We start from the raw sequence: 26,998 nt of genomic DNA, 5'->3' as shown, positions 1-26,998 counted from the left end.
ACCATGTGGTTTAAAGTGTATCAAGTTAGTACCCTGTGGTTTCTTATTTTATCACTTTAGTACCCTGTGGTTTAAAGTGTATCAAGTTAGTACTCTGTTGTTTTATTTTTATATCAAGTTAGTATCATGTGGTTTTATTTTTGTATCAAGTTAGTACCATGTGGTTTTTAAACCACAGGGTAATTAAAGTGATAAAGTGCGAAACCACAGGGTATTAAAGTGATAAAGTGCGAAACCACAGGGTACTAATTTGATACACTTTAAACCACAGAGTACTAAAATGAAAAAGTGCAAAACTACAGGGTACTAACTTGATATACTTTAAATCACATAATACTAAAGTGAGAAAAAGTGAAACCACAAGGGGGGGTATTTGAAGTTTTTCCAAATATTTTTTATGGTTAAACATATAAAATTATGTAAAAAATATTTTTTCTTAAAATCAGACAAAATTAAAAAAAATACTTTTTTCTATAAATTAAACGGATGAAATTTACTTTTTTGGGATAATTGCCTATATACCTCTCAAAACTTCAAAAATATTTCATTTATCTCTATTTTTTTTTCTTTCTATTATACCCCTCATATGCTCATCCGTTATTCCAAATACCCCTGGAGTTACTATCCGTTAAGTTAACTTAGGTTAAACATAAGCTAAGGGCGTGTTTGGTTCGCCTCTTTTTCACCATGGAATCGGAATCGGAATGGGTGAATCCGTTTGTGGGTGTTTGGTACGCGGGAGTCCCATTCCGATTCCAATTCCCGAGTGGAATGGGAATACCTCAATCACCCCTTTTTTCAATCCGGCCTAGGAGGCCGGATTGAAAGTTGAATCCGGACGGAATGGATATTTATTCGGATTAAATTTATTTTTTCAACTTTTTAAATTAAAATATAAGTTAAATTTTAAAAATTAAATATATAATTTTAAATTTTAATTTGAACTTAAATTAAAAATTAAAATTTAATCAAGTATTTTGAATCTAACTTATGAATTTGAATTTAAATTAAATTTTAATTTATATGAAGTTTATTCAAATTTTATTTCAAACTTAAATTAAATTTATGGATTCAAATTAAAATTTAAATTGTAATTTTAAATTTGAATTTGAATAAATAAAATTTTAGTTTCATATTTTGAATTATCCACTCAACTTCAAAGATTAATTTATTTTAAAAAAATAGATTTAAAAATTTGATATTATTTAAAAATTTTGATGTAAATTTTTAATATTTAATATTTAATTTGAATTTAAATTAATATATTATAAAGATAATGTTCGTATATTAATTTGATTACGTTTTTTATTTATATCCACCTGAACCAAACACCAACAATAGGAATGATTTATTCCGATTCCGATTCAGATGATGAACCAAACGGAATTAGGTAATGAGCCATTCCGATTCCGATTCCAGCTTATTTTGATTCCGATTGCGATTCCAACTCCGACTTCGAACCAAACACGCCCTAAATATCTACCACAGTTAAAAAAATTAAAATGACACTTTTACCCTTAACTTAAGAGTAAATAAGAAATATTGGTGATGGTAGAAGGGTATATTTGGAAAGACCAAAAAGTAAAATACTTATTGTGCCTCTAACTTAAGGGCAAATAAGAAAAATCAGTGATGGTAAAAGGGAATATTTGAAAGGGCAAAATAGTAATTTCATAGAGATAATAGAGTTCATTAACAGATTTTAACTCTGGAGTATGTTTGAAATATATCGAAACGTAAAAAAGGTATTTTCAATATTAGCCTTCTAAGATGGATAAATTAGAAAGTCGAAAACTTTTCAGGAGTATATAAGTAATTGCTCTTACTTTTTTCGTCCAGAAAACTACTTTTTTGTGATATTTTTCAGAAAATCAAGAATCCCCAAAGTATAATTAGTTTCTTTTTGGCGATGTCATCCTAAAGTGTCTCACTTTTTGAATTTTGACTTTTTTTAATGGACTGTTTGATTATATGTAATTACAAATGCAGTGTAGTTGAAATAAATATAGTTGAAAATACAGTAGTTGTAACTTCATACATTCTGTTTGGTTGGATATAGTAAAAAACGTTGCAATTATAAATAATTTGGAAATGCAGTAGTTACAACTACATGTATCGTGTTTGGTTGGATGTAGTAGAAACCATTGCAACTATAAATAATTTATTTGGTTGCATGTAGTTGAGAAATTATTTTTAAAATTTTATCATTTTATATATATGATGGTGATATTATCTCCAATGTAAAAAATATATTTATTTTTTGTTTAAAAAATAATTAGGAAGGTAAGTAGATTTTTTGTTTAAAGTTATTCTCTTCAACTATTGTACTTGGAACTGCGACCAATTTGGGCGTAATTCAAACTGTTGCAGTTGTGCCTCCTCCTGCATTAGCGTTTTCAATTTTTAAAAACTTTTCATTTTAGTTAGTTATAATAATTAGAGGGAAATTATTGCTCCCACCTCACACCTTCGTTATTTATTCATCGTTCGTCCATCTCGTATGTATAATTAGTTAAAGAAATTTATAAATTGATAAAATATTGTTACTCAATAATGAGAGTAGTAGAGGAGATGTATGTTGTATTTACATGAGCTCATGTGTCAACAACAAATTTTTTTCTTAATAGTAGTTAAATAAGAGTAAATAAAGATTCAAGTGAAAATTATCATCATACGAAATAAAAACAAAAATTAAGAATGTGTACCAAGTTATCTGTTTTACATATATATATAATCATCTCTCGTTGGCGTTGCCGATTAATTCAATGGTATTACTTGCTTAAAATAAAACATTTGTTTTCACTGGGAAAAACACCTTTGAAAAGATTAATTGTGAGCTTAATTTAGCGTCCAAACATAGTTTAAGTTGACTTTTTGTTGATCTCAAGATTCGATCAAAGGTTAAAGTGGATGCCTTTCGGCAAAGACCTATCTTTAAAGATCTGATGTTTGGCAGCACAAAGTCAAATGCAGAAGTGGAGTATGCGCCGCATCTACTGTTAGCCTAAAATCTTTACTATCTAATGTGCAAGGCTTCGCTTGCCATTGCGGGGATATTGCATTACGTGCGGTGAGAAAGTATGATAGAAAAAATATTATGTTTATTTTCTGTACGTAATATTGTGTTTCATATATCGCGATTAGTCGGTCACGATATATTTTTTATGGTCCCACCAGAAAACGTAGAAGCATATCTCTACATATTTTTACCCCAACTCTATTTTATCTCGCATTAGATAGGCTTCAATATCAAACTAAGCCTAAGTTTTAGGTTGGACTTCTGTTTGGAAAGAGACGGGCATCTCAATTTCTCGAGGATTAGGCCAAGATTATCACGATTTAGTCATATTCAAACTCTAGATACCTAATTAATAAATACTGTACCAAGCAAGGATAGGAGGATCTTCTTTCACAACATTCAACCGTTAGGGTGCGTTTGGTTCGCGCTATCTTTTAAAGATTCCTAGTAATCCAATGGGAATAAAAAAATATGACGGTGTTTAGCTAAACGCACTAAGTAATCTAGTTGGTAATATTAGATTCACTTGGGAATAAGATTCACCCCAAAGTACTAATCTCATTCCCTTGAGGGAGGGTGAGTATCCTTATATTAATGGATTGGGGTAATCATAATATGTCTAATCTCTTTCTTTCTTCCTACCCGCCGGCTAATTGATATTATTTTTCTTTACACTCTAACCTTATATCTCTCTAGACTTATTTTTCTCTCTAAAATTCAACTTTTTTTTCTCTCTCTAAACTAAGCTTTCTCTCTCTCTCTCTTTCTAAAATTTCAACTCTCTCACTCCCTCTAATTTCGACTATATTTTTCTTTCTATTTTTTTAATTATGCTCTCTCTCTCTCTAACTTATACTCTCTCTCTCTTTTTTCTAAAAAGATGTTGAAACTTTTGGTAACATTATCTAAAATTAATTAAATAAATAAATAAATTAATTGTATAATTTTTGTAATATTAAATAACATGGCTAATTAATATTACTGTGTGAACCAAACACAGGAATTCCACATTCTTAGTAATAGGATGAATAGTAATCAGATTCTCGGATATCTTTTATTCCTAGTAATCTTTTATAATGCGAACCAAACGCACCCTTAAGGTGATTTCGGATTAGCAGCAGCTTTCATGTTACACTTCCAGCTGATTCACATTTCCAGCTGATTTACATTTCCAGCTAAGTTTATTTCTAAATGAAATAAACGAAGCGGGTAGCGTGCTACCTATCTCTCAAAAAAAAAGTTTTAAAAATAACTTCAATAGCACATCTTTAAGATATTTCTGTCATTCGAAATTTTAAGTCAAAACCTCGAATCTTCGAAGTTTCTTAATTTTTAGCCAAAAGTGAATAAAAATCTAATTCATCAAGTTGCTGAATGTAACGTACTTCATCGAGATCAAGTCACTACGAAGAATTTCTAGTTGATTAACATTTTCAGCTAAGTTTATTTCTAAATGAAATAGATGAAGCAGGTAGCGTGCTATCTATCTCTCAAAAACAGAGTCACTACGAAGAATTCAAGTTGAAAAGCATGTAACTTCAAATGTTGTAATTTCCTCTCGATCAAAAAGCATGGATATTTTTTTTCTATTCTTTTCGTTAACACCTACTTACCAGCTGTGAAATGAGATTCTGAGCTTCAAAACTTCACCTCCAATGCGTGTAATGTCGAGACCTGCATATGATTGGAGGTCGCCTGTTTGTCGTAATAAAGTTTTGTCGAACCCAACATGCTCTTAACTAGAGTTTAGAATTTAAAAAGTTGGGTTCAGTAGCCCCCAAACGTTGGCAATGTGGGATTACCTCTTTTCCCAAATTTTCGGCGCGAAATTTCAAACATGCCCTAAAAAATGTCCGCGCCCCCAACTCCCGCTCTTAAATTAGATTGGATTTTCATTTGGAATCCGCGCTAAAACCCTCTCTCTCCCCCTTTCTCTCTTTCTCTCTCTCCCTCTCTCTCTCTCTCACTGGTCACTCCTCGAATCCACTAGGGTTTTACGACCCGATTTCGATCTCCCCGGCCCCGATCTCCATGAGCTCCGAAACCCTAGGCGAGGAGAAGAACTCCGGCGACGGATCCCCTCCCGGAGACGAGGAAGAGGGGAAGGATCGTGACCCGGCCACTCCAGATGCTACTGTTGCCGCCGCCGCTGCTGCTGCGGCGGCGGTGGAGGGAGTAGGCGTGGAGAAGCGGAAGAGGGGGAGGAAGAAAGGAGGAGGAGAGAAGAAGAAGAAGAAGAAGAAGAAGGGAGGAGAGAGGGAGGAGGAAGGGGCGAAGGAGGGGGAGGGGGAGGAGGAGGAGGCGGAGGAGGGGGCGAAGGTGGATGGGGAGGACGTGGTGGAGAAGAAGAGGAGGGGGTCGGCGGAGAAGGAGCCAGCGACGCCCGTGGAGAAGAGGCCGTCGAGGGAGCGGAAGGCCGTCGAGAGGTACACGTCGGCGTCTCCCCGGAGCTCCTCGGCGAAGAAGTCGCCGGCGATCTTGCAGGTAAATGACTTCTTATATCCTGTTCCCGATCTACTGCGTAATTTGTGGACTGTAGAGCATATTAGGTAAAAATGTGCCGAAGAGCTGCTCAATTATATAGGCTAGTTTGAAACATGCCCCTTAACTTCGTTCCTTTGTTTGATACCATCTCAATTTCTGTTCCTTTTTGTTCATTAGAGATATTTTAGTTAGTTAAGTTCAAGATTTTGTTGAATTTAATGGTTTTATTAAGCATTAGCAGGTAATTGTTCTAGTTTTACTTTTATTTACTAAGAAGTGATTAAAGCCATTAAATTAGTGGAATAATGGGTGCGTATATTAAAATCTCCATTTTAATGATTAAATCACCCAAATAAAAAAAAAGAAAAAATCTAAAGCTAAAGGTATGGAGTGGCTCTTCAATTTTCATACCTTCTCCTAAAGGTACTTTTGTTTTAAAAATATTAGATCAGGCCTGGACTATAATTCCTTTTGTTTATGATTGATTTATGCTCAATGTAATGTTTTTCTTGTGGGTTTTTTTAGGGTTTTGGAACCATGCTGAAAGACATTCCAAACGGTACTATTTGCTATTTATTTTCCAGCTTTTTTTCATAGTTCTTGTTCGACAGCAGTGTAGAGTTCAGCAGTAGTCATATGCACTAATTTGTTACTAGCTATTATTTATTTTTTTGCCTAATACTGCTTATATATTATCAGTTTCTTTCAAGATGTCAAAAAGAAAAGCTGATGAGAATCTTCAAGTCCTTCACAGAATTCTTTTTGGAAAGAAATCGAATGTAAGAGTTCCTCTTCGAAGATTCTGTCAAATTATTACTTTTACACTACTTATCTTGCTCGGTACTTGTTTATTAATTTATGGTAAAGGTTCTCTTTGCAGGCCCATTCTCTGAAGAGAAACATTTTACAGTTCTCTGGTTTTGTTTGGGATGAGAATGAGGTAGCATAAATCGTCCATCCCAACACTCTTCTTTTCCCTTACTATGAAAATGTTCTTATAGTTTTATAAGTTATGTGCTTCTGATGTCCAATGCTAATATTTCTATGCTTTGTTAAATCTTGAGATACTGTATCTTGATGATTTGATCGCAGTCTATCTTGCAGCAATAATACTTAGAAAGCTTACCCCATTTATAAATGCAAAATCAGGTTTTAAGTTAAGGAACTCCCATTTAAACTATAACAAAATAATGCTCTGTAACATTCTAAGTTCTAATATATGTATTATCAAGAGAAGGCTCTTTCGTCACCATACGGTTTGGCATGCTTGGGCTTGCTGCTAAAGTGTGGTGCTGTTCGATGATGTGTTTTTTGGTGTTTGGATCAATGGCCTTGGTCTATACAGTCTTGAACTATATAATATCTAGTCAGTAAATTAGGATGGTCTTCGTTGTTAGTTTAATGGTTCCCTTTGTCCTATTTAGCTTTTGTTGTATTAAACAATTGCTTTTTGGGAAGCCATAACAGTTTTTCTTTTTGCAACAATATTCGACGAATCCGAAATCTCCAATTTCAGGGGCTGAGATATTTTTGTGACCAAATGCCTAAATCTTCTTCTCCAGTAGACAAGTTCTAAAAGCCCTAGTGAACAGGCCTTTAGTTGGACATATATACTCATATTACGGCTGCCCATGAATACAAGCTCTGAGCGTGCATGCTATGTTGTTTTTTGTACACAAAAGACATCTCAAACTAATCAGTTCCCTTATTCTATTAAAAAATTCTAGGAAGTTCCGCTGCTAAATTGGTTTATCTTTCTCTAGAATCTTTCCGAAAATCCTCATCTGTCTATGTTTGTGTCATGCCGGCATGCTGTAGATCACGGTGTCATGTGATAATTCTTTGAGATATATAGTATTACTGTCTTTTAGGTATTGAATTTGAAAACGCATAAATCAATTGATTTTACTTTGTTATGTAAGCCTGTTAATTTCTGTAGTTAGATGTTTATAGTATTAGTTAAGTTGGCTCCTTATTTCTCATTAATAATTCATATATTTTGGCTATTTTGCTTATTCAGGTAAAGCAAAAGGCCAAGCTTAAGGAAAAGCTTGATAGATGCCACAAAGAGAAGTTACTTGATTTTTGTGAGTTACTTGATGTGCATGATGTGAAAACTGCTACCAAGAAGGTTGGTTAGTTGTGGAACATCCCCTCTCTCTCCCTCTCTCTCTCGCGCGCGCGTGCGCGTGCGCGCGCCAGCGCTCACGTGCGCGCGCCCGCGCCCGCGTGTGCGACATAGACAGATGTCAAAGAGTCTTATTTTGTATGCTTTTCAGGAGGAAATTTCAGCGAAGTTGTCAGAATTTTTGGAATCTCCATATGTTACGAGAGATGTTTTACTTTCTGAGAAACAGAAGGTATCACGCTTACTCTGTTGAGATTGTTATCTATTTGATTGTAGATTGTACTTACTCTCATCTATTGTTTATGTTGCTGGCAGAAATTTAAAAAACATAAGAGATCGAAAGGACTGGCAACATCGAATGAACCATCTTTAGATAGAGAGGAAAAGGTCTTCTTTTTCCTGCTATTACCAGTTTCTGCTTCTCATTTGGTTCACTTCATACATTTACACTGAACTATATCTTTCATTTGTCTTGTCTATCTGCATTTGTGAGCTTAATCAAGTCAACTATGAGTGAGCATGGCTAATTGCAAGATTGGAATGAGGCCTCATAGAGTTCACTAATTGTTGACAATCAAATTAGAACTGATATTGTTGCAAAACTCTAGTTGCTTTTATTAGCACAGTGCTTCTGGGAGTCCATAATGATTGTTGGATTGCTCTTTACTGTTTATGGCAGTTAATTGCGTATTGATATGCTGTAACTTATAATATCCAGAGACAAAGGAAGAGTAGTAAGCAATCAGTTGAAGCTGAAAAAGGAAATGAAGAGGATCATTCTGCAGATTCAGAGGAAGAATCTAGAGAACAACCAAAAGAAGAAGAAGAAGAAGAAAAAGGCAATAATGAAGATTCAGAGAAAGAGACCGACCACGTTATGAGTGATCAAGAAGAAAGTCAGGAAGATGAACAAGAAAAGCCTGCTACGAGCAAAAAGGCTTCCAAAGAGGTGGCACAAAAGAACACTGGGTCAAAGGGGAAAGAAAAGGCCTTTTCTGCTGAAGAAGCCATTTCTACAAACCCTGCTAAAAGCCCTAAATCTGCTTCTAAGATAAAGGTTGCTGCACAAGATAAACCAGCTGACCAATTGGAGGACAAGAGTTCTAAGGAGCTCAAAAAGGTATCTAAGAGCTCTTCAAAGGGTAGTGATGCACCTCCGAAGTCCAATAAGACCAATAAAGGCTCCTTAGAATCTACACCAAGCAAAAGATCGAGAGATGAGGCTAAATTGGTTCCATCAACAGCTTCCAAATCCAAGAACAAGGATAAGAGTAAATCACAGAGCAAAAGCTCTTCTACTGAGAATAAAAAGACAAGCGAGAAAAGTGCTGCTAAGGCGGAGCCAAAGGTTTCTGCCACAAAACAAAGTAAGATTTCAAAATTAGTTGGTCTTTACATATTGCTGTTTGTAGTTGGCTAGTACTTTATTGACTATTGAAATGAAGCTTTTTAAGATGTTTATGACTCTCTTTTATGATACTAGGAAAAGGCAAGGCAAATGGAGATGCCCCGAAGGGACCAAGCACTGAAGAATTACATGCTGTGGTTAGCGAGATATTGAAAGAAGTGGACTTCAATACGGTGGGTAGCGCCAATTTACTTTATTCACTCCTATTCTGCTTTTCTTCCTGGTAACTAGTGATAAGATCAACTTTGGTGCAGGCAACTTTAGCAGATATTCTCCGGCAATTAGGTACTAATATTACTCTTAAAACCTATCATTTAGTCCTATTTGAGAAAATTACGAAATTGCCAATTTATTCAAGCATGGTGACTTAATTGATAATAAACAGAGTTTCAGTACATGTAAGCACATCTGACATGAGAATGGTTCTTTGTCGGCAGGAGCGCATTTCAATGTGGATTTAATGGATAGAAAGGCAGAGGTGAAGCATATAATAGAAGAAGTGATAAATAATATGTCAGATGACGACGATGACGATGACGGCAACGATGATGATGATCAGGAAGATGAGGATGGCGAAGAAGATGCGCAAGAAGAAGAGGAAGATAATGATTCAGATGGAGATGATGGTAAGTAGCTTAAGGAAGGGGGTACGCATCTTCTACTACTGTTATAGTTTGGTGGCGATTTTCCGGTGATCTAACTTAGCTTAAAAACTCAAATATTCAAATGTGAAAGATGTTGTAGCCTTTCTTGTAGCTATGTTGTACAATATTCTCTTTTAATTAGACCTCTTCTGATCATCTCATGATCCATCATTTATCTTATAAGCTAATTATAATATACCATTGTGTTCAAGCAGATGAACTAACACCCTTGCAGGGACAACAAATATGATAAGATCATGTGATGCTTAGCTCACTATAACAGCAACGTGTATATAGAATACAAATTAGAGTTGAATTTATTAAACAATATGTGCCCGTAAGAGATTGTTATTCTACAATGTATTGCATCAGTAGTCACGCGCAGCAATAATTTAAAGTATTTGTTATTGCGTCTTATTTTGGTAACAAATAGCGTGTGATTGCTGCTGCTGCTGAAACTCTTCTAATTTTTAGTTGTTTGGTTATTAGTGTTCGGTTTTTTGGAAAATATTTTAGAAAATAATTTTTTGGTTGGAAAAGTTACTTTTCCGTACGTGTGCTTTTAGAAAAAGTAGGTTTTTTTTTTTAAAAAAAAGTTTTTTAAGATTTTGTGATAAAGTAGTATTTTTTTTTATTCGCAAAATAAAAATGATAGAGAAAAAGTGTTTTATATAATATAAAATGTTCTTTTCAAAATATTTTTCACGCTTTTCAAGAAATCATACACATTTTGTGGATGATAAAAATCGATTTCAAATTTTAAATTTTAGTGCGATCAGAAGAGACTATAACAACTGGTTGAGTCTTGAATCTTTATTTTATTAGTGTGCTCTTCGTATAGTCGGATTCATCCATTTGTATAGCATTCAAACTCTTTTAGTAGTTACATATTTTTACCCACTCAACCCTAGTTCCATTGAGTAGCACCTTGGCTACCTAGCTAGCTAGCTCGCTCCTACATAAAATTAACCAAAAGGGAGCAAGTAAACAACTACCATATGCATGCATGCATGCATCTACCTCACATAGTAATACAAATGCACCACACAAAAACTAAACTAGAGAGTACTAATTACTCTTAACTTAAAATAACTTGTTGCTTAATAATAATAACAATAATTAATATGATTTTCCGACGAGCGCGAGCTGTGCCGGGCTGAGCAGCCGATACTTGGACTGGCTTCTGGCGAGGCCGCAGAGCGGCGACGACGGCCCCCTGCCACCACCGCCCGCGTCCTGCTCAATCTCCGACAGCACCGCGTGGAAGGCTTCGACGTCGCACGGGAGCTCGAGGGGGCCCTCCACGGCGTACCCGTACTCGGTCTCCGCCTCCTCGAGGAGCCCGCGGAAGAGCGGGTGGTTCAGGCACTCCGTCCGCACCACGAACCGCTCTCTTCCCGCTCCGACGTGCACCGCCAAGAACCCCTTAGGGCTAGGGTTTGTGCCTCCGCCGCCGCCGCCGCCGATCGATCGGCATCTCTCCAACGTCTTCATGATCAGCCCTTTCCTTCCCTTCCGCATATGGACCAACTTCTATGTACTTTCTTTGATCCAAATGCTTATCTTTATATTTATATATATGTATATATATATATGGTTTACAACCAAAGTAATAAGAGGAAGAACCCACTGTGTATAAATATGTAAATGAAACTCGATTTCAAAAACAAAACCATGAAATAGAAACCAAACTCTCTCTCTCTCTCTCTCTATATATATATATATATGTAAAAGGAAACTATGAATATATATAATTGAAAGAGATATGGATATATATGTATATATTAACCTCTATCATAAACTTGGTGGAACATGACCTTAGATCTTGGGACTATTAGATTACTCATGGCTTCGAGGGGGCGCCGTTGTCGGAGGGCTAGTCATTCGCATGAGCACAGCGATATCGATCGATCTATCGAGAGGATAGAAAAAGAATGGAGAGTTTGCAAAGAAGAGATGATCTGAGAAAGAGAGAGAGAGAGAACTGCACTAGGTGTTGGCTATACAGGAAAAATGAACCGAGCTAGCTCTCTCATATATATAATTGCATAAGAGGGATATAATATATAAACATATGTGTGTGTACATGTATCTGTGTATGTGTGCATGTTGCGGGATTAAAGCATATATATATATATATTATAATAATTATATATATATATATTATTATATATATATATATATAATATATATATAGAGTAGGCTAGAATACTTTTACAAGTATCACCAAGTGATACTTGTGTGTTTTTAGCCTTGGATGGAGAGATGTGAGATTGAGATGATGGTAGTAGGTGGTGGTAGGTGGAATAGTGTTTGATCCAAGGACTATTTGTAATCAAAAAGTAGTTCAATGGCTAAAAACTGATAGCAATATGAGGATGATACTTGTAAAAGTATCCTTGATCAACTCTATAATATATATATATATATATTATATATTAATATATATATATATATATATATTATATATATATATATATAGTAGAGCTTACTATACTCTTATGAGTAGTGGGCCTTAGTACTCAAGTTGTTTTCGATGATGGAGCTTCCGAAATCAAGATCCATACCGTTAAATATGATCTAGAGTATTTGAAACTTCTAAAAAATAATTTCGTAATTTTTCGAATATCAATAAAGTCCATCAAGCGGCATAAAATAAACGGTCAAAGCGAACGACGACCTAAAAATGAATGATTGGATCCTTCAATTTAAGATCGGAGTTATTGATCTTTATCTAGGTAGTTAATAGATTTTCTATCAAAAATTCAACATATTTCCGATTCTTTTTCCACCGTTAAGCTAGCAAGTATTCTATACCGGCCGTTAAAAATTGTCAATTTTGTAAGCTTTTGATCGTAAGGTAAATGATGTCGAAAAATTATAAAATTGATTTCTAGAGTTTTAAATGGTCTAGATAACATTTAACGGTGTGGATCGTCGTTTCGGAAGTCTATCATCGAAAACAACTTATGAGTACGAGTGCGATCGTACTCATAAGAGTGCAGTAGCCGGACTATATATATATATTATATTATATATATAATATATTATATATATATATATATATGTGGGGTATGTTGAAGTGGTCCATCACTCTTTCAATAATGCACTTAAAAAGAACCCCATAGTCAACTCCCCGCGAGCCAATGGATGTTCTTTTTTTTTTCTTTTCTTTTCCAAAAAAACCAAATTAATTAATTTCCCACTTGTGTTCTTTTTTAATTTGTTCATTACTTGGAGCCATTTTTTGGTCAGCATATGCTGCAAATCCAAGTTAAATTCTCCTACTTCTCAAATTGCCTTTTTTCTCCCTCCTTAAGTAAACATATACGTGCATGGCGTAATATAGCATGGAATAATTGTACTATTAGGTAATGTGAGATAATTATAGATCTAATTAAGAATAATGCCATAATTTTGTGGAGAAAGAAAAAATATTCTTGTAGCACGTTAATGCAAAATAGAAAATTTTAATTAGATATTGTTATTCTTTTGTTAATACATAATATTTACAGAAGAAACTTTCCCTGCATGCATGACCTTCCAATAATTTGAATTTTTATGTATTAAAAAAAACTGCTAGATTATAAAATTGCATTTGCACTTAACAAACTATTTGGTGAAAGCTGCATTTTAGCTACATTTTTCACTTTGTTTTGTTTGATCAATTTTTGATAATTTACCTAAACTCACAAATGAATAGCTAAAAAATTTATTTAAATTACAAAATTTATAGAATAATTTGTCCGCGTCCCTGCGACCTACAGCTGGACGCTGTATAATTATGAGCAACACAAAACAACAAGACCTACAGTACTAGTATGACTGTACTAATTAAGTAGCAGAGGATGAAACAGTGACCTACAGTACTAGTATGACTGTCCTCCATTTATGCTCCCAAGTTTTGAGATATATATAGAGAGCTAGGCTGGTATATTATCGGTAGCACAAGGTCTCTATGCTACTAAGTTGTTTTTAATGATGCGGCTTTCAAATCAACAATCGGCTCCGTTAGACTTGATCTACACTATTGAAAGTATTTGGAAACTAAATTTTATAATTATTCGACATCATTTACCTACTAAACGAGTAATCTAAAAATAAACGGCTAAAAAAAAAAATCTCATTAAAAATGATGATAAAAAACTTAAATTTAAGATCGGAGATACTGATCTTATTCTAAATAGTGAAAAAAATTTTCTATAAAAATTTCATCAGATTAGGACTGTTTTACACCGTTAAATTCACAAGCACATCACATCTACCATTAAAATTTTCAATTTTAAATGATGATAGAAAACTTGAATTTAAGATCAAAGGTATTGATCTTATTCTAAATAGTGAAAAAAATTTTCTATAAAAATTTCATTAGATATGGATTATTTTATACCGTTAAATTCACAAACACATCACATCTACTATTAAAATTGTCAATTTTGAGATCTTTTGATCACTAGCCAAATAATATCGAAAAATTATGAAATTTAGTTTCCAAATACTTTTAATAGTACAGATCAATTCTACCGGAGCCGATCGTCGATTTGAAATCCGCATCATTGAAAACAATTTGGTAGTACGGAGGCCTCCGTGCTACTGATAGTATACCAGCCTAGCTCATATGGATCTTTATTAGAATACTATCCAAAGTAAATGGTTAGGTTTGCTACCGATTTATTTTAGATGATACAGCTTCTAAATCGACGATCGGCACCATTAAACTTGATTTAAATTATTTAAATTATTTAAAAAATAAATTTTATATTTTTTTGATATTGTTCTCTTATTCATCAAGTGAATAAAAAATGAATGGCTGAAAAATGAATGTCTTTCAAAAGAGATGATACAATTTTTGTATTTAAGATTTATAGTTTAGATCTTGTTTTAAATAGTTTAAAGAATTTTATAACAAAAACTTAGTTGATTTGGACTCTTCTATACCGTTAAACAAATAAATGCATCATTTCAACCATTAAAATTGTAACTAACCGTCCCTAGTGCAAGTGGCAAAAGGGCTTGGTGGTTGGTATCCGAGACCCAAGTTCGAATCTTAGTTGATTTATATTTTCAGCTAAGTTTATTTTTAAATGAAATAAATAAAGCGGGTAGCATGCTACGTTTCCATTAAAAAAAAAACCATTAAAGTTATAGATTTTTTTTGACCTTTTCATCGTTCAATCAGTGATGTAGAAAAGGTAAGAAATTTGATTTTTAGATAGTTTAAATAGTCTAGAACTCTAGATCATGTTCAATAGTGCCGATTGTCGATTCGGAAGCTTTATTATTGAAAACAAATAGGTAGTAAATAGAGCTGTTTATTACTAATAGTAGTCAAATCAAACTCTCTCTCTCTCTCTCTATATATATATAGAATTGTGCTACTATACTATCAGTAGTACCAAACCCTTGGTACTATTGAGTTTTTGGCCGTTGGATGAAAGGATGTGCGGTTAGAATGATAGTGGTCCCCAGTTAAATTGAGGGCGTGTTTGGTTCGCTTCCTTTTCACCCTGAAATCGGAATCAGAATGGGTAAATTCATTTGTGGGTGTTTAGTACGCGGGAGTTCCATTTCGATTCTGATTACCAAGTAGAATGGAAATCCCCCATTCACCTCTTTTTTCAATCCGGCGTAGGTGGCCGGATTGGAAGTTGAATCCGGACGGAATGGATATTTATTCGGATTAAATTATCTTTTCAACTTTTTTAATTAAAAATGAGTTAAGATTTAAAAATTAAATATATAATTTTAAATTTTAATTTGAATTTAAATTAAAAATTAAAATTTAATCAAGTATTTCGAATCTAACTTATGAATTTGAATTTAAATTAAATTTTAATTTATATAAAGTTTTATTCAAATTTTATTTAAAACTTAAATTAAATTTATGGATTCAAATTAAAATTTAAATTATAATTTTTAAAGTTTGAATTTGAATAAATCAAAATTTAGTTTCATATTTTGAATTATCCACTCATCTTCAAAGTTTAATTTTTTTTTAAAAAAATAGATTAAAAATTCTGACATTATTTCAAAATTTTAATGTAAATTTTTAATATTTAATTTTTTATTTGAATTTAAATTAATATATTATAAAGATAATGTTAGTATATTAATTTGATTATGTTTTTTATATCCATCTGAACCAAACACCGACAATGGAAATGATTTATTCCGATTCCGATTCAGGTGATGAACCAAACAGAATTAGGTAATGAGTCATTCCGATTCTAATTCAAACTTATTTTGATTCCGATTTCGATTCCGGCTTCGACTTCGAACTAAACACGCCCTGATAGTGGTCCCCTAGGGTTGAGTGGGTGGTTGGTTTAATAGTATAATCTAACCGGTGGAAATGATCAAAGGATAGATCTAACGGTAGAAAACTCAATAGTACTAAGGGTTCGGTACTATCAATAGTATAGTAGCCGAACTCTATGACAGTGTTTGGGTTTGGAATTAGCTGGGGGATTAGCTCTTATCCCCCAGCTAATCCCCAAACATCTTTTTAGGTGGTGGGAACCCACCACCATGGGGATAAGTGAAGAGGGGTGGGAACAACAGTTCCCACCCCCTTTTTGTCGTAGTGTGGCTCGTGAGTGAAAAATACCCAAACTATCCCTGGCATCTTCTCCCCTTCTTTGTAGCAAGGGAAGCTCCCTCTCTCCCTTTCTCACCGAGGTCCTGTAGCGGGTTCCTCTCTTTCCACCTTACCTCACCGAGCTCCTTGTCTCCCGCCGCGGGTTCCTCTCTCTCCACCTTTCCCTCCCGTGAGTCCTCTCCCTCCCTTTGCCTCTGGCCGACGGAGCCCATGGTTTCCCCAAATCTTGTGGGTTTGCGAAACCCTTGGTGCGAACCAAACGCGTATCTGCAACTCCGGTGGGTTTCCGGCGGGCTTTCTTGCAGCCGTGCACCCACTGGACGTGGATCGAGCCGTTTCCTCTCTCCACCTCACCTCACCGAGCTCCCTCTCCCCTGCAGCCGGTTCCTCTCTCTCCACCGCTCCCTCCCGCGAGTCCTCTCCCTCCCTTCATCTCCAGCCGACCATACCCGTGGTTTCCCCAAAGCTTGTGGGTTTGCGAAACCGTTGCTGCGCGCGAGATCGGTTGGGGATCTACAACTCCGGTGGGTTTCCCGCGGCCTTGCTTGCTGTCGTGCACCCACTTGACATGGATCTTGCCTCTTCCGACTCCCCTTTCGTGGCGGTAGTGGCGATCTCGATGTGCACATCACGGCAACGGTACGATCCGCTCTATTACCGACCATCCAGACCCTATTCCAAGTGGAGGCGATGATTCGACATGTGGGGAGTCCTTGCGGCGCTCTATTACCGACCAACTATGGAATAATTGATCATGAAGTTTCCTGCTTTTATTTGGTTGTAGGACTATATATAATCTTCATTTGTAATATATTTATGTAATGTGTCTAAATATAATTATGTTAGAAAGAATATAGATTCTGTGCTATGTTACAATCTAAAAATTGCGGCATTTGCACCTACCTGTTTGTACGTCTTTTCGAAAATAGCGTATGCCTTTTTACAAATGCCGCGCTACATTTTGATTTATTTATTATTGTATCGGTTAAAAAATAATCGGTTTATTTTACGTAAATATGAATTTAAAAAAATATAACTTACGAATCCTACAACTCAGGCTTCTCTTTTTCTCATTAGGGGTAATTGGGTAATTTTTACATTTCACCAACCTACTATTCTCTTATCCCCAAATACCATCCAAACACTTTTTTCCTTATCCCTCCTTATACCTATACCTATATCTATTTTCATCCAAACACAAAATTACTCTTATCTCCATATTTGTACCTATTCCTGGAATAACTAGTTCTTGCTTATCCCCGAACCAAACGCTACATATATATATATATATATATATATATATAGAGTCTGGCTACTATACTATCGATAGTATCAAGTCCTTGGTATTATTGAGTTTTCTACCATTAGATCAACCCTTTGATGATTTCCACCCATTAGATTATACTATTAAACCAACCACCCACTCAACCCTAGAGGACCACTATCAATTTAACCGGGGATCACTATCATCCTAACCGCACATTCTTTCATCCAACGGCCGAAAACTCAATAGTACCAAGGGCTTGGTACTATTGATAGTATAGTAGCATAATTCTATATATATATGTATGTATGTATGTATGTATGTATGTATTTTTTCTTTTCTTTGTTATCATCCCCCACCCCAACCCTTGCTCTCAAGAGGATTTCCTTATTAATTTATGCCCAATAAAATTGATTACCGACCCTAGCTATCCCTTTCATAAAATCATGCCATTTATATAGTGGATCAAATGAGTTGAAATCTTATTTGTTGCTTAACCAATTAGCGATGAGAGCTTAAAGCAAGGGCAAGAGAATTACTTCTTTGCTTGATTCATGCATGCTACAACGTTGAAAATGTTTCCTCACCCAAAAAAAAAAAAAAGAAAAAGAGAAATTGAATACGTAATAACATAAGAAAACTGCAAATGTTATGGAAATTAATACTCTTTCTTTAAGTCAAAGGTGTTGATGGTGACAACTACTATTTGAGGAGTTTGTCTACGTAAGATTCTACCACTACTCAATATTATATGACCAAATGATATGAATATTTAAAAAATTGAAAAGAAGAAAATAGGGTTTTGAATAGCTAATTACTAGATTTTGTGACGTGCTTTTGCATGTGTAAGAACAAAGAGCGAAAAAGTGAAATCTCTTATTAATCTTTACAATCACGCGAATTTATACAGTAGTGATTCAATTTTGATATCATATTATCTAAAATATTAATCTGATAAAAAACGAATTAGACTATAAAATGTATAAAATCTTTTCAACTTCATGTAGGCCATTCCGAAATAACCACCTCAATCTTTCTTTTAGTTGAGACTTTCTTAACTCTTTTTTCTTTTTTTTTGAAAGAACGCTATCAACTTTCATTGGCTCTAAATTGAATTATTCAAATCAAATATGTATTCATTTTTCATAAGAACATTTTTGCTGAGAAAGGTATAAGATGGCAAAGAACTATAGCAAAAACTATACACGAAGTACCATTCATAAAAATCCCACTTAATTATGTCTTCTCTCGTGCATATATATACACAAGTCAACTCTAGCGCACAACATGCATATATTTATATATATACATATATATATATATATATATATATATATATAGAGAGAGAGAGAGAGAGAGTTCGGCTACTGTACTATCAATAGCATTAAGCAATTAATGTTAACAAATTTTTCGTCGTTAAATCTATCCCTTTAACCATTTTCACCCGTTAGATCATACTATTCAACCATCCACCCACTCAACTCTAAGAGATCATTATTATTCTAATCGCACATCTCTTTATCTAAGGAAAGAAAATCTAATAGTGCCAATAACTTGGTATTATTAATAGCATAGTAAACTAGCTATATATATATATAGAGAGAGAGAGAGAGAGAGAGATTTGAGTGAAAATGCTATTAGTAGTAAATGAGCTATGCCGTCATCCATTTATTTTCGATAATAGAGCCTCCAAATCGATGATCAATATTATTTGCTACTGATAACTTTCCAGTTCAACTCTCTCTCTCTCAATGACCTCTGTTATCATCCATTTATTTTCGATAATAGAGCCTCCAAATCGATGATCAATATTATTTGCTACTGATAGCTTTCCAGTTCAACTCTCTCTCTCTCTCTCTATATGCATTTGTCCCTCCAATATTTGGTGCTCACTCAATTGTCACACCCATAGGTACATAATCTTTCTAAACGGTGTTCACCAAATCCTTCTTTTCCCAAGGAGTGATCTTTGTGTGCTAACCCACTAAAGTGCAATGATTTATATAGATAATAGATCCCACTTTTGCTCCTACTAGTACAAATTATGTACTCCTTTATTTGCAATTTTTTTGAGCCCACAACCCACTTTTGCTAATTAGGAGCCAATGAAAGTGGAGATAGGACACCTCCATCAAAGATTTTGTCCAAAAGCTATGTTTCCAAATATTCTCCTAGGAAATATATATGGTGTTGTTTTTTTTATTTGTTTCATATGTTTTCAATTTATTGGTGATTTTTTCAGTATAAAATGAAAACACTTTGGAGTTTTGCAACAATACGAAAAGAAGAAAATAACAGGGAGTCAGGAAAGAGAAAGAGAGTAGTTTTCAGTTTTCGGTTTGCAAATATTTTTCTTAAAAAATACACGAAATTCCTTTTTTCTACTGAAAATTATTTTGTGCGAAATCAAATATTTCAATAAAGAGCATTATAATTAAATTGCTGATATTGAGCCAATCACAAATAGACACATCAAACAATTAGAAGTTGGGTCTTTTCTGATGAGATGGGTCAAATGACGCTTTTTTTCTACATAGAGCTGTTTAAAAGAAACAGTGACCCTATGTGCCCATTGCTTTTCTATTTTTTAATATAAATATAGGTAAAATTGTATGCATGCATATGAAGGCCACTCAACTATAATCCAATTTGATTTTGAAATAGATCCTCAACTTTACTTTCTTTTTATTAATATACTTTTAGTTTTCAAAATTTTCATTTGAGTTATATATTTTAGGGAAAACTTTAAAAACCCCCCTTGTGGTTTCAATTTTTTTTTTTTACTTTAATACCCTGTGGTTTAAAATATATCAAGTTAGTACTCTGTGGTTTTTCACTTTATCACTTTAGTACCCTGTGGTTTAAAGTGTATCAAGTTAGTACCCTGTGGTTTTGCACTTTACCACTTTAGTACCTTGTGGTTTCACACGTTATCACTTTAGTACCATGTGATTTAAAAAACCACAGGATACTAACTTGATACAAAATTAAAACCACAGGTTACTAAAGTGGTAAAGTGCAAAACCACAGGATACTAACTTGATACACTTTAAACCACATGGTACTAAAGTGATAAAGTGAGAAACCACAGGGTACTAACTTGATAAACTTTAAACCATAGGGTACTAAAATAAAAAAGTGTGAAAACACATGGGGGTTTTTTGAAGTTTTCCCTATATTTTATTTAGTCAAGTTGGACAATTAATTTGAATAATTTATGGTTCCATTTGCTACTAGATAGACATAGTTAATTCACTTTAATTAGAATAATAGAATTATTCATATGTCTGATAAAATATTTAATTTACTAAACTAATTAATTTAAAGCATGTAAAACTTGGAAAAATAATATTTAAAGAAAAGTTAAAGTTGAGTGGGCCATTTCAAAATTGAATAAAGTTAAGTTTCCACACAATTTTTTTTTTCCTAGTATATATTTGGTCAACACATTCACCTCCATTGAATTTTGCTATGTCTTATCCAACAAGTGGAAGAGATAGGAAACAAAGTAATCCCATCTAGCTACATGAAAAAAAAAAAAAAAAATCCAAAAAAACCCCCAAATTGGTGCATGAGCCAATTTCACATGCAATTTTGAGCATGGAAAACTTTAATTAAAAGGACACTTTAGAATATGATAAAAAATTTAATCTCATAACCTCATTAGATATCATATAAAACAACTTATTCATTATTGTAAACATTTAACTATCATAAAACAAAAATTGAATATTTTGTATTCAACAATTGACACCTCTTTCAATTTCACATGTATGAGGTTTATCTACACCACAAAGGAAAGGGAAAAAAATAAGTCAAACCATGAGATCATTAATGAAAAGGACACATCTAAAATTGGCATAGAATGTGCCAACTATAGTTGGAGATGAGTTGCCCTCATGACCACATAGCAAACATTCACATCTCTCAAAATAAAATTATGGCTAGAGAGAGAGAGAGAGAGAGAGAGAGAGAGAGAGAGTTTAAAAAAGTTGTATCTACTAAATATATTATAGATAAACCACTAAAATTAATACAATTATTAATAAATCTAATAAGGTTTTAAATTTATTTTTCTAAAATCACTTTAATTATAGAAAATAAATAAATTAAGAGACTTTTGACTTAAAAAAATTGAAAGAGTTGTGCCGCAATGGTCTACAGTTAAGGGGCTCCAATACATTTCATCTTATTTTAGTCATCTAAACTAGAATTTCTTTTTTTTCAAAATCAACATTTATACTAACTAAAAAATTAATAAAAAAATCTAATTTTAATAAATATTATTATACTTATTTTTTTAAAAAAACCTCGTTAGATTGATATGAATCAGATTGTTTGAAAGATGAGGGATCCCGAAAGAAAAGTTTTGAGGGAATTTCAAAATATCCTAAACTTATTGGCCCTGGATGCATTTTTACCTTTTCTTAATTATTTTTTCTTTTTCTATTTTTCTCCAATTCCACCCCTCTCTCCCTCCCCTTGTACTTTTCCCCTCCCTTTTTGTCCCTCTCTCTCTCTCTCTCTCTCTCTCTCTCTCGTGGAAAACAAAAATATGTAAAAGTGTTTTCCGCGAACTTCTTTTTACATTGAAACAAACATCGGCAAATAATTTTTCGATCGAAAAATTATTTCAACCTACTTTTATATCAAAACAAACACACCCCAGCCAAGATTGAAACCTCAAGTATTTTGGCAGTAATCATAACAAAGCATTTTTTTTTTTTTTTTAGAAATAGGTAGCATGTTACTCGCTTCGTTTATTTTATCAGAACAAAATATTTTTATTTCAAGAATCTGTTTGTTCTGCCAAAATTTCAAAGTTGAGACGACCCCGCCAAATTTGAGTAAGCTTATCATTAGAAAACATAAATAAATCTACTTTCCTTTCTGTTGTTCTCATTTCTTTTAAATAAAATGCCTGTATATCCTTTTCTTTAGGGAAAACTTCAGAAACCCTCCATGTGGTTTCACACTTTTTTATTTTAGTACCCTATGGTTTAAAGTGTATCAAGTTAGGACTTTATGGTTTTACACTTTATCACTTTAGTACCATGTGGTTTTAATTTTGTATCAAGTTAGTACCCTGTGGTTTCACACTTTATCACTTTAGTACCCTGTGATTTAAAAAACCACAGGGTACTAATTTGATACAAAATTAAAATCACTGGGTACTAAAGTGATAAAGTGTAAAATCACAAGGTACTAACTTGATACACTTTAAACCACAGGGTACTAAAGTGATAAAGTGAGAAACCACAGGGTACTAACTTGATACATTTTAAACCATATGGTTCTAAAGTGAAAAAAATTGAAACCACAAGGGGTTTTTTGAAGTTTTCCCTTTTTTTTTTATTTTGCAAGCTTCATTTACTTTTCTGTCTTACAGATTGAGCACGCGTTAAATGACAGACGGCTGGAATTTGTAGACATAGATTTGCATGAATGCATGATACTAAGGTGCACTTGTTATTTTCTGTTATTAGGATATCCTCTTCTTCTTCTTTTTTTTTTCCATCCTTTTCTTTTGCTGTTAAAAATTGTAATGTAGTATTATGCGTTGTATAATATTGTTGCAGGATATATGCAAGCGCTTTGACAAGGCTAGCATTCACTATGACCAGGTCAGTTTTATTGGGGTGCCGTTTTATATATATTTCCAAAATGTTTTCTAACCATAGATATTCTGCAACTTCAGCTGGCACAATACAGTAACTAGCAAATTAGGTTTAATAATCTGCTATGAATGTCACTTCAGCAAATTATGTTATTTTTGCTAAGTCACTTGATCTCTGGTGCGACAAACTTATTTTGTTGTCACGGGCCGAGTTACGTATGAAGTAGTGTAAGAATGATTTGATCGAGTCACAATCGAAATTCGTGAATATTGTGTTTGTATATTAAATTGAATTGATCGTATATTTTTAATAATTTAAATTTTTAGAATAAATGATTAGCGCCAATAATTTGACATAAGTCTGGTTCTTTTAAGTGCATCAAATCATTGTGTTATGAAAATTGTCAACTTTGACACTGACAGGCCAACCTAAGCAGCTATTGCAAACCTTTTGTTGTTGTCTAAACCTAATCATTAACCCTCCTTACTTGCAAACTAGGTGTCACAAACAATGATGTGGGATACGACACGACAGATAATGACGTGGAATAAGACATGACTTGAATAGGGTGATTTGATAGCTTTCAAAATTCAGGACACGAATATAATATAAATATTACTAATAAAATATAATCTATTAATATAATAATAAATGTTTATTGTACGTATATAAAATAATAATTTTAATAAAATATTATTATATTTTTCATACGAATGAAATTTAAAAAAATTTTTATTAATAGTTTATATATTTAAGAAAAAATTTTCTATTATACATAATTTATCTATATTGTTTAAAAAAATTTGTATGTATTTATCAAAAAGCCAAAATATTAATCATCTTATAGTTATATATGCATAAAAAAATAAAATAAAAATATGTATATATATATTTTAGGAATAATTTCATAGATGCCCTTCTAAAAACTATTAATTTCATCAATACCCTTCTAAAATTGATAATATCACAAATACCCTCCAATATGTTTAAAATTATCATAAATACCCCTCATTAGTTAAAATCGTTAAATCCCATCTGAAAAGGAGTTAAATTTTCAAAATACCATTTTTACCCTTTATTTCTTATTAATAGTAGAAATACTAATAGGTATTTCAAGATATTTTTTGTAAATCTAAATTTGAGTATTTAATATATACATATTAAATTAAATTATTAATATATATTAATTATTAAAAAATATATAAAAATTATATTTTATATATAGTATGTTTTTATCTGATTTTGTTTTTGTTTTTAGTTTTGGATTTCGGTTCAGGTTCAGTAGTAATAGTAATTTTGAAATAAATTATAGATTTTATTTTTTTTCCTATTTAAGCAAAAGTAAATCACATAACTATATGCAAGCATTGTTCTGTCGATTGAAACAAAAAGAGAGTTTTGTTCAAAAGCTAAAATATATTATATTTTAGTTTTTTAATGCGTTTAATGCAGATAAAATTATCAAGAATATTTTGATTAAAAAAAAATTTAAGCTCTTCAACATTAAAGAAATACGGATAATTCCTTAACATTTTTTCATTTAATTTTATATATACTTATTTATTCGATAAAATATAAATAGTGGCCACTAGATTTTTGTTGAAATATCAAAAAAACTAAAAAACTACTCATTTTTCATACACTACATTGAATTAGTTAATTTTTTTAAAAACTAAAGCTAATGGATATCAACTAAAAAATGAAAGTTGAGAGAGCTGTTTCAAAATGGCATATATTGAGGGGTTCTCCATACATTTTAACTTAAAAAAATTTGAGGGGTAATAATAGTATTTTAAAATTTAACATCTTTAAACATTTTAATAACTATGGGTAAAGCTAACATAATTAAAATGAAGGTATTGATGATAATTTTTTGTGTTTACAGGGTATGGGTGATTATTTTAAACTTTACAGGGATCTATGATATTTAGACTTGTGGAGGGGTATCCATGAAATTGCCCTATATTTTATTGTATGCGCTTATGGATCAATTTAACTTTTGAGCTTTTATGTAACCATCATATCATTAATTTCTCAATTAAATGATGTTGTGAGGTTCACTCATTTTCCCACTTTTGCCATTTTAATTGCTAAAAAGTTATACTTAATTTATAGTCCCCAGTATTTTGTGACTAATCTTTTAAAACAGACTAATTCGCTATCCGAAATTATTTTTGGATCAATCAATAGTTCAACACCGATTCAATCCGGTAACGCCAACATAACGTTGAAATATTTAATTTTCTATTTAAATACTTTTTTTATTATGTAATATATTATATTACTACTATTTACTATAAATTATAATAATAATTATATTATGTACTAGACTAATATTAAATAATAAGTTTTTAAATTCACTTTTCATAATATAAAATAAAATCAACAACAATTAATTATAAATAAAATTAAAAAAAATGTGAAGAATAAATTAAAAACAAACAAATTTGTTATAGTTTGCTGACAAAATCGGATCTGATTTATCGATTCACTTGCTGAACTATCTGTTTAAAACAGTTAAAATAAATTTTTAATTTTATCGGTGTCAAAAGGTTAAAGAAACTACTTTCTATAAAACTGTTTCGATAGAGTTTTTAAATCCTTACTTTCTGCAGCTACTCAAATTTTTTTTTAAAAAAAAAAACGGAAAAACAAAAATACAGAAGATTTGTGTTATATAAGATAGTGGTTTTGAATATTTTGAACCATTCGCCAAATAGATGTGTAATGTTCAAAATTTTGCTAAATTAATATATTTTTTAAAAAATTCGAAAGCATTATTTATTATTTTTTGATAAATAATATTTTATTTATTTTGTTTTTTTGGTTTTTTTTTTTAACGAGGTTTAGGTGTTTGAACGGATAGCGTCAGAAGAAGCCGGTCGGTCGGGTCGGTGGGCTGACGTGGACGCCACGTCTCATATCCCCGCACCTCTCGTTGCTCCCCTCGCCGGCGCTGCCGGAGCGACGCAGTGGTGGAGGACTACGTCCTCGCGCGGCGCTCCGGCCGCGCTCGATGGCAGCGACCTGCTTCTGTGGGCGCTCCACATTCTCAACCTCCACCACCCCACTCGCCCGCCGCCTCGCCGTGCTCGTAGCCTACCACTCCTCTGCGGACGGGCTCCTCGGAAAACAAAAATTACAAGAAATTGTTACAAGAAAGATAGATAGTTTGAAATTTGTGACCATTGCAAATAGATAGTGTAATGTTCAAAATTTTGCTAAAATTAATATTTTTTAAAAATTCAAAGCACTATTATATTTAATTTATTTATTAAAATAATATTTTTATTTTATTTATTATTTTTTGTTTTTTTTGTTTTATCGGAGTTTTAGGTGTTTTGACGATGGAGCGCGCGGGAAGAAGCCGCGTGGGAGGGTCCGGTAGGGTCGACGTTGGACGCCACGTCATCGTCCCCTCTCTGTTGCCTCTTCGCCGGCTGCAGCCGGCGAGCGGGGGTGGAGTGACTCGTCCTCAGCGCTCTCGCGCGCCTCCATAGACGAGACGGTTCTGTGGGAGCCTCCACATCCTCAACCTCCACTACCCCTCCGCGCCGGCGCTCGCCTGCACGACCACCACTCTCGGCGACGACGCCTCGGCTCACATTCCATCGTCTCGCTGGGTGCCAGTGCCGCGCCGGGCGACCCCTCGCCCTCCCTCCCTCCCCGTCCACCCGCGCCTCGCCCTCGCCAGGCCTCTACTCGGCTCTGGTTCCCTGCTCGCCATGGCGTGGAATACCCTCGTCGACGCTCGCGTGTTCGCCGACATTACTCGCCGCATTTAACACCACGCCTCAAGGCGCCTACTTGCCCCCCGGGGACTGCGCGCGCGTCG

General features: G+C 33.6%; 2 protein-coding genes across 2 annotated transcripts; one reads left to right on the top strand and one right to left on the bottom strand.

Annotated features, from left to right (window-relative positions):
• Window positions 5,051-9,839, top strand: LOC109725276 (protein DEK-like). Its single transcript, XM_020254438.1, has 12 exons — window positions 5,051-5,194; window positions 5,312-5,503; window positions 6,029-6,062; window positions 6,203-6,282; window positions 6,384-6,443; window positions 7,524-7,634; window positions 7,783-7,863; window positions 7,947-8,018; window positions 8,350-8,998; window positions 9,115-9,212; window positions 9,294-9,324; window positions 9,477-9,839. Exons 1-12 carry the CDS (start codon window positions 5,051-5,053, stop codon window positions 9,671-9,673), a joined length of 1,749 nt encoding a protein of 582 aa, XP_020110027.1. The 3' UTR covers window positions 9,674-9,839.
• LOC109709497 (auxin-responsive protein SAUR50-like) lies at window positions 10,482-11,769 on the bottom strand. Its single transcript, XM_020231759.1, has one exon. It carries the CDS (start codon window positions 11,202-11,204, stop codon window positions 10,803-10,805), a length of 402 nt encoding a protein of 133 aa, XP_020087348.1. The 5' UTR covers window positions 11,205-11,769; the 3' UTR covers window positions 10,482-10,802.

This window comes from Ananas comosus, linkage group 1, assembly GCF_001540865.1.
Source record: "Ananas comosus cultivar F153 linkage group 1, ASM154086v1, whole genome shotgun sequence".
Taxonomy (NCBI): domain Eukaryota; kingdom Viridiplantae; phylum Streptophyta; class Magnoliopsida; order Poales; family Bromeliaceae; genus Ananas; species Ananas comosus.
Note: the sequence above shows the minus strand (reverse complement) of the source record. Positions and strands in the feature narration are given on the sequence as shown.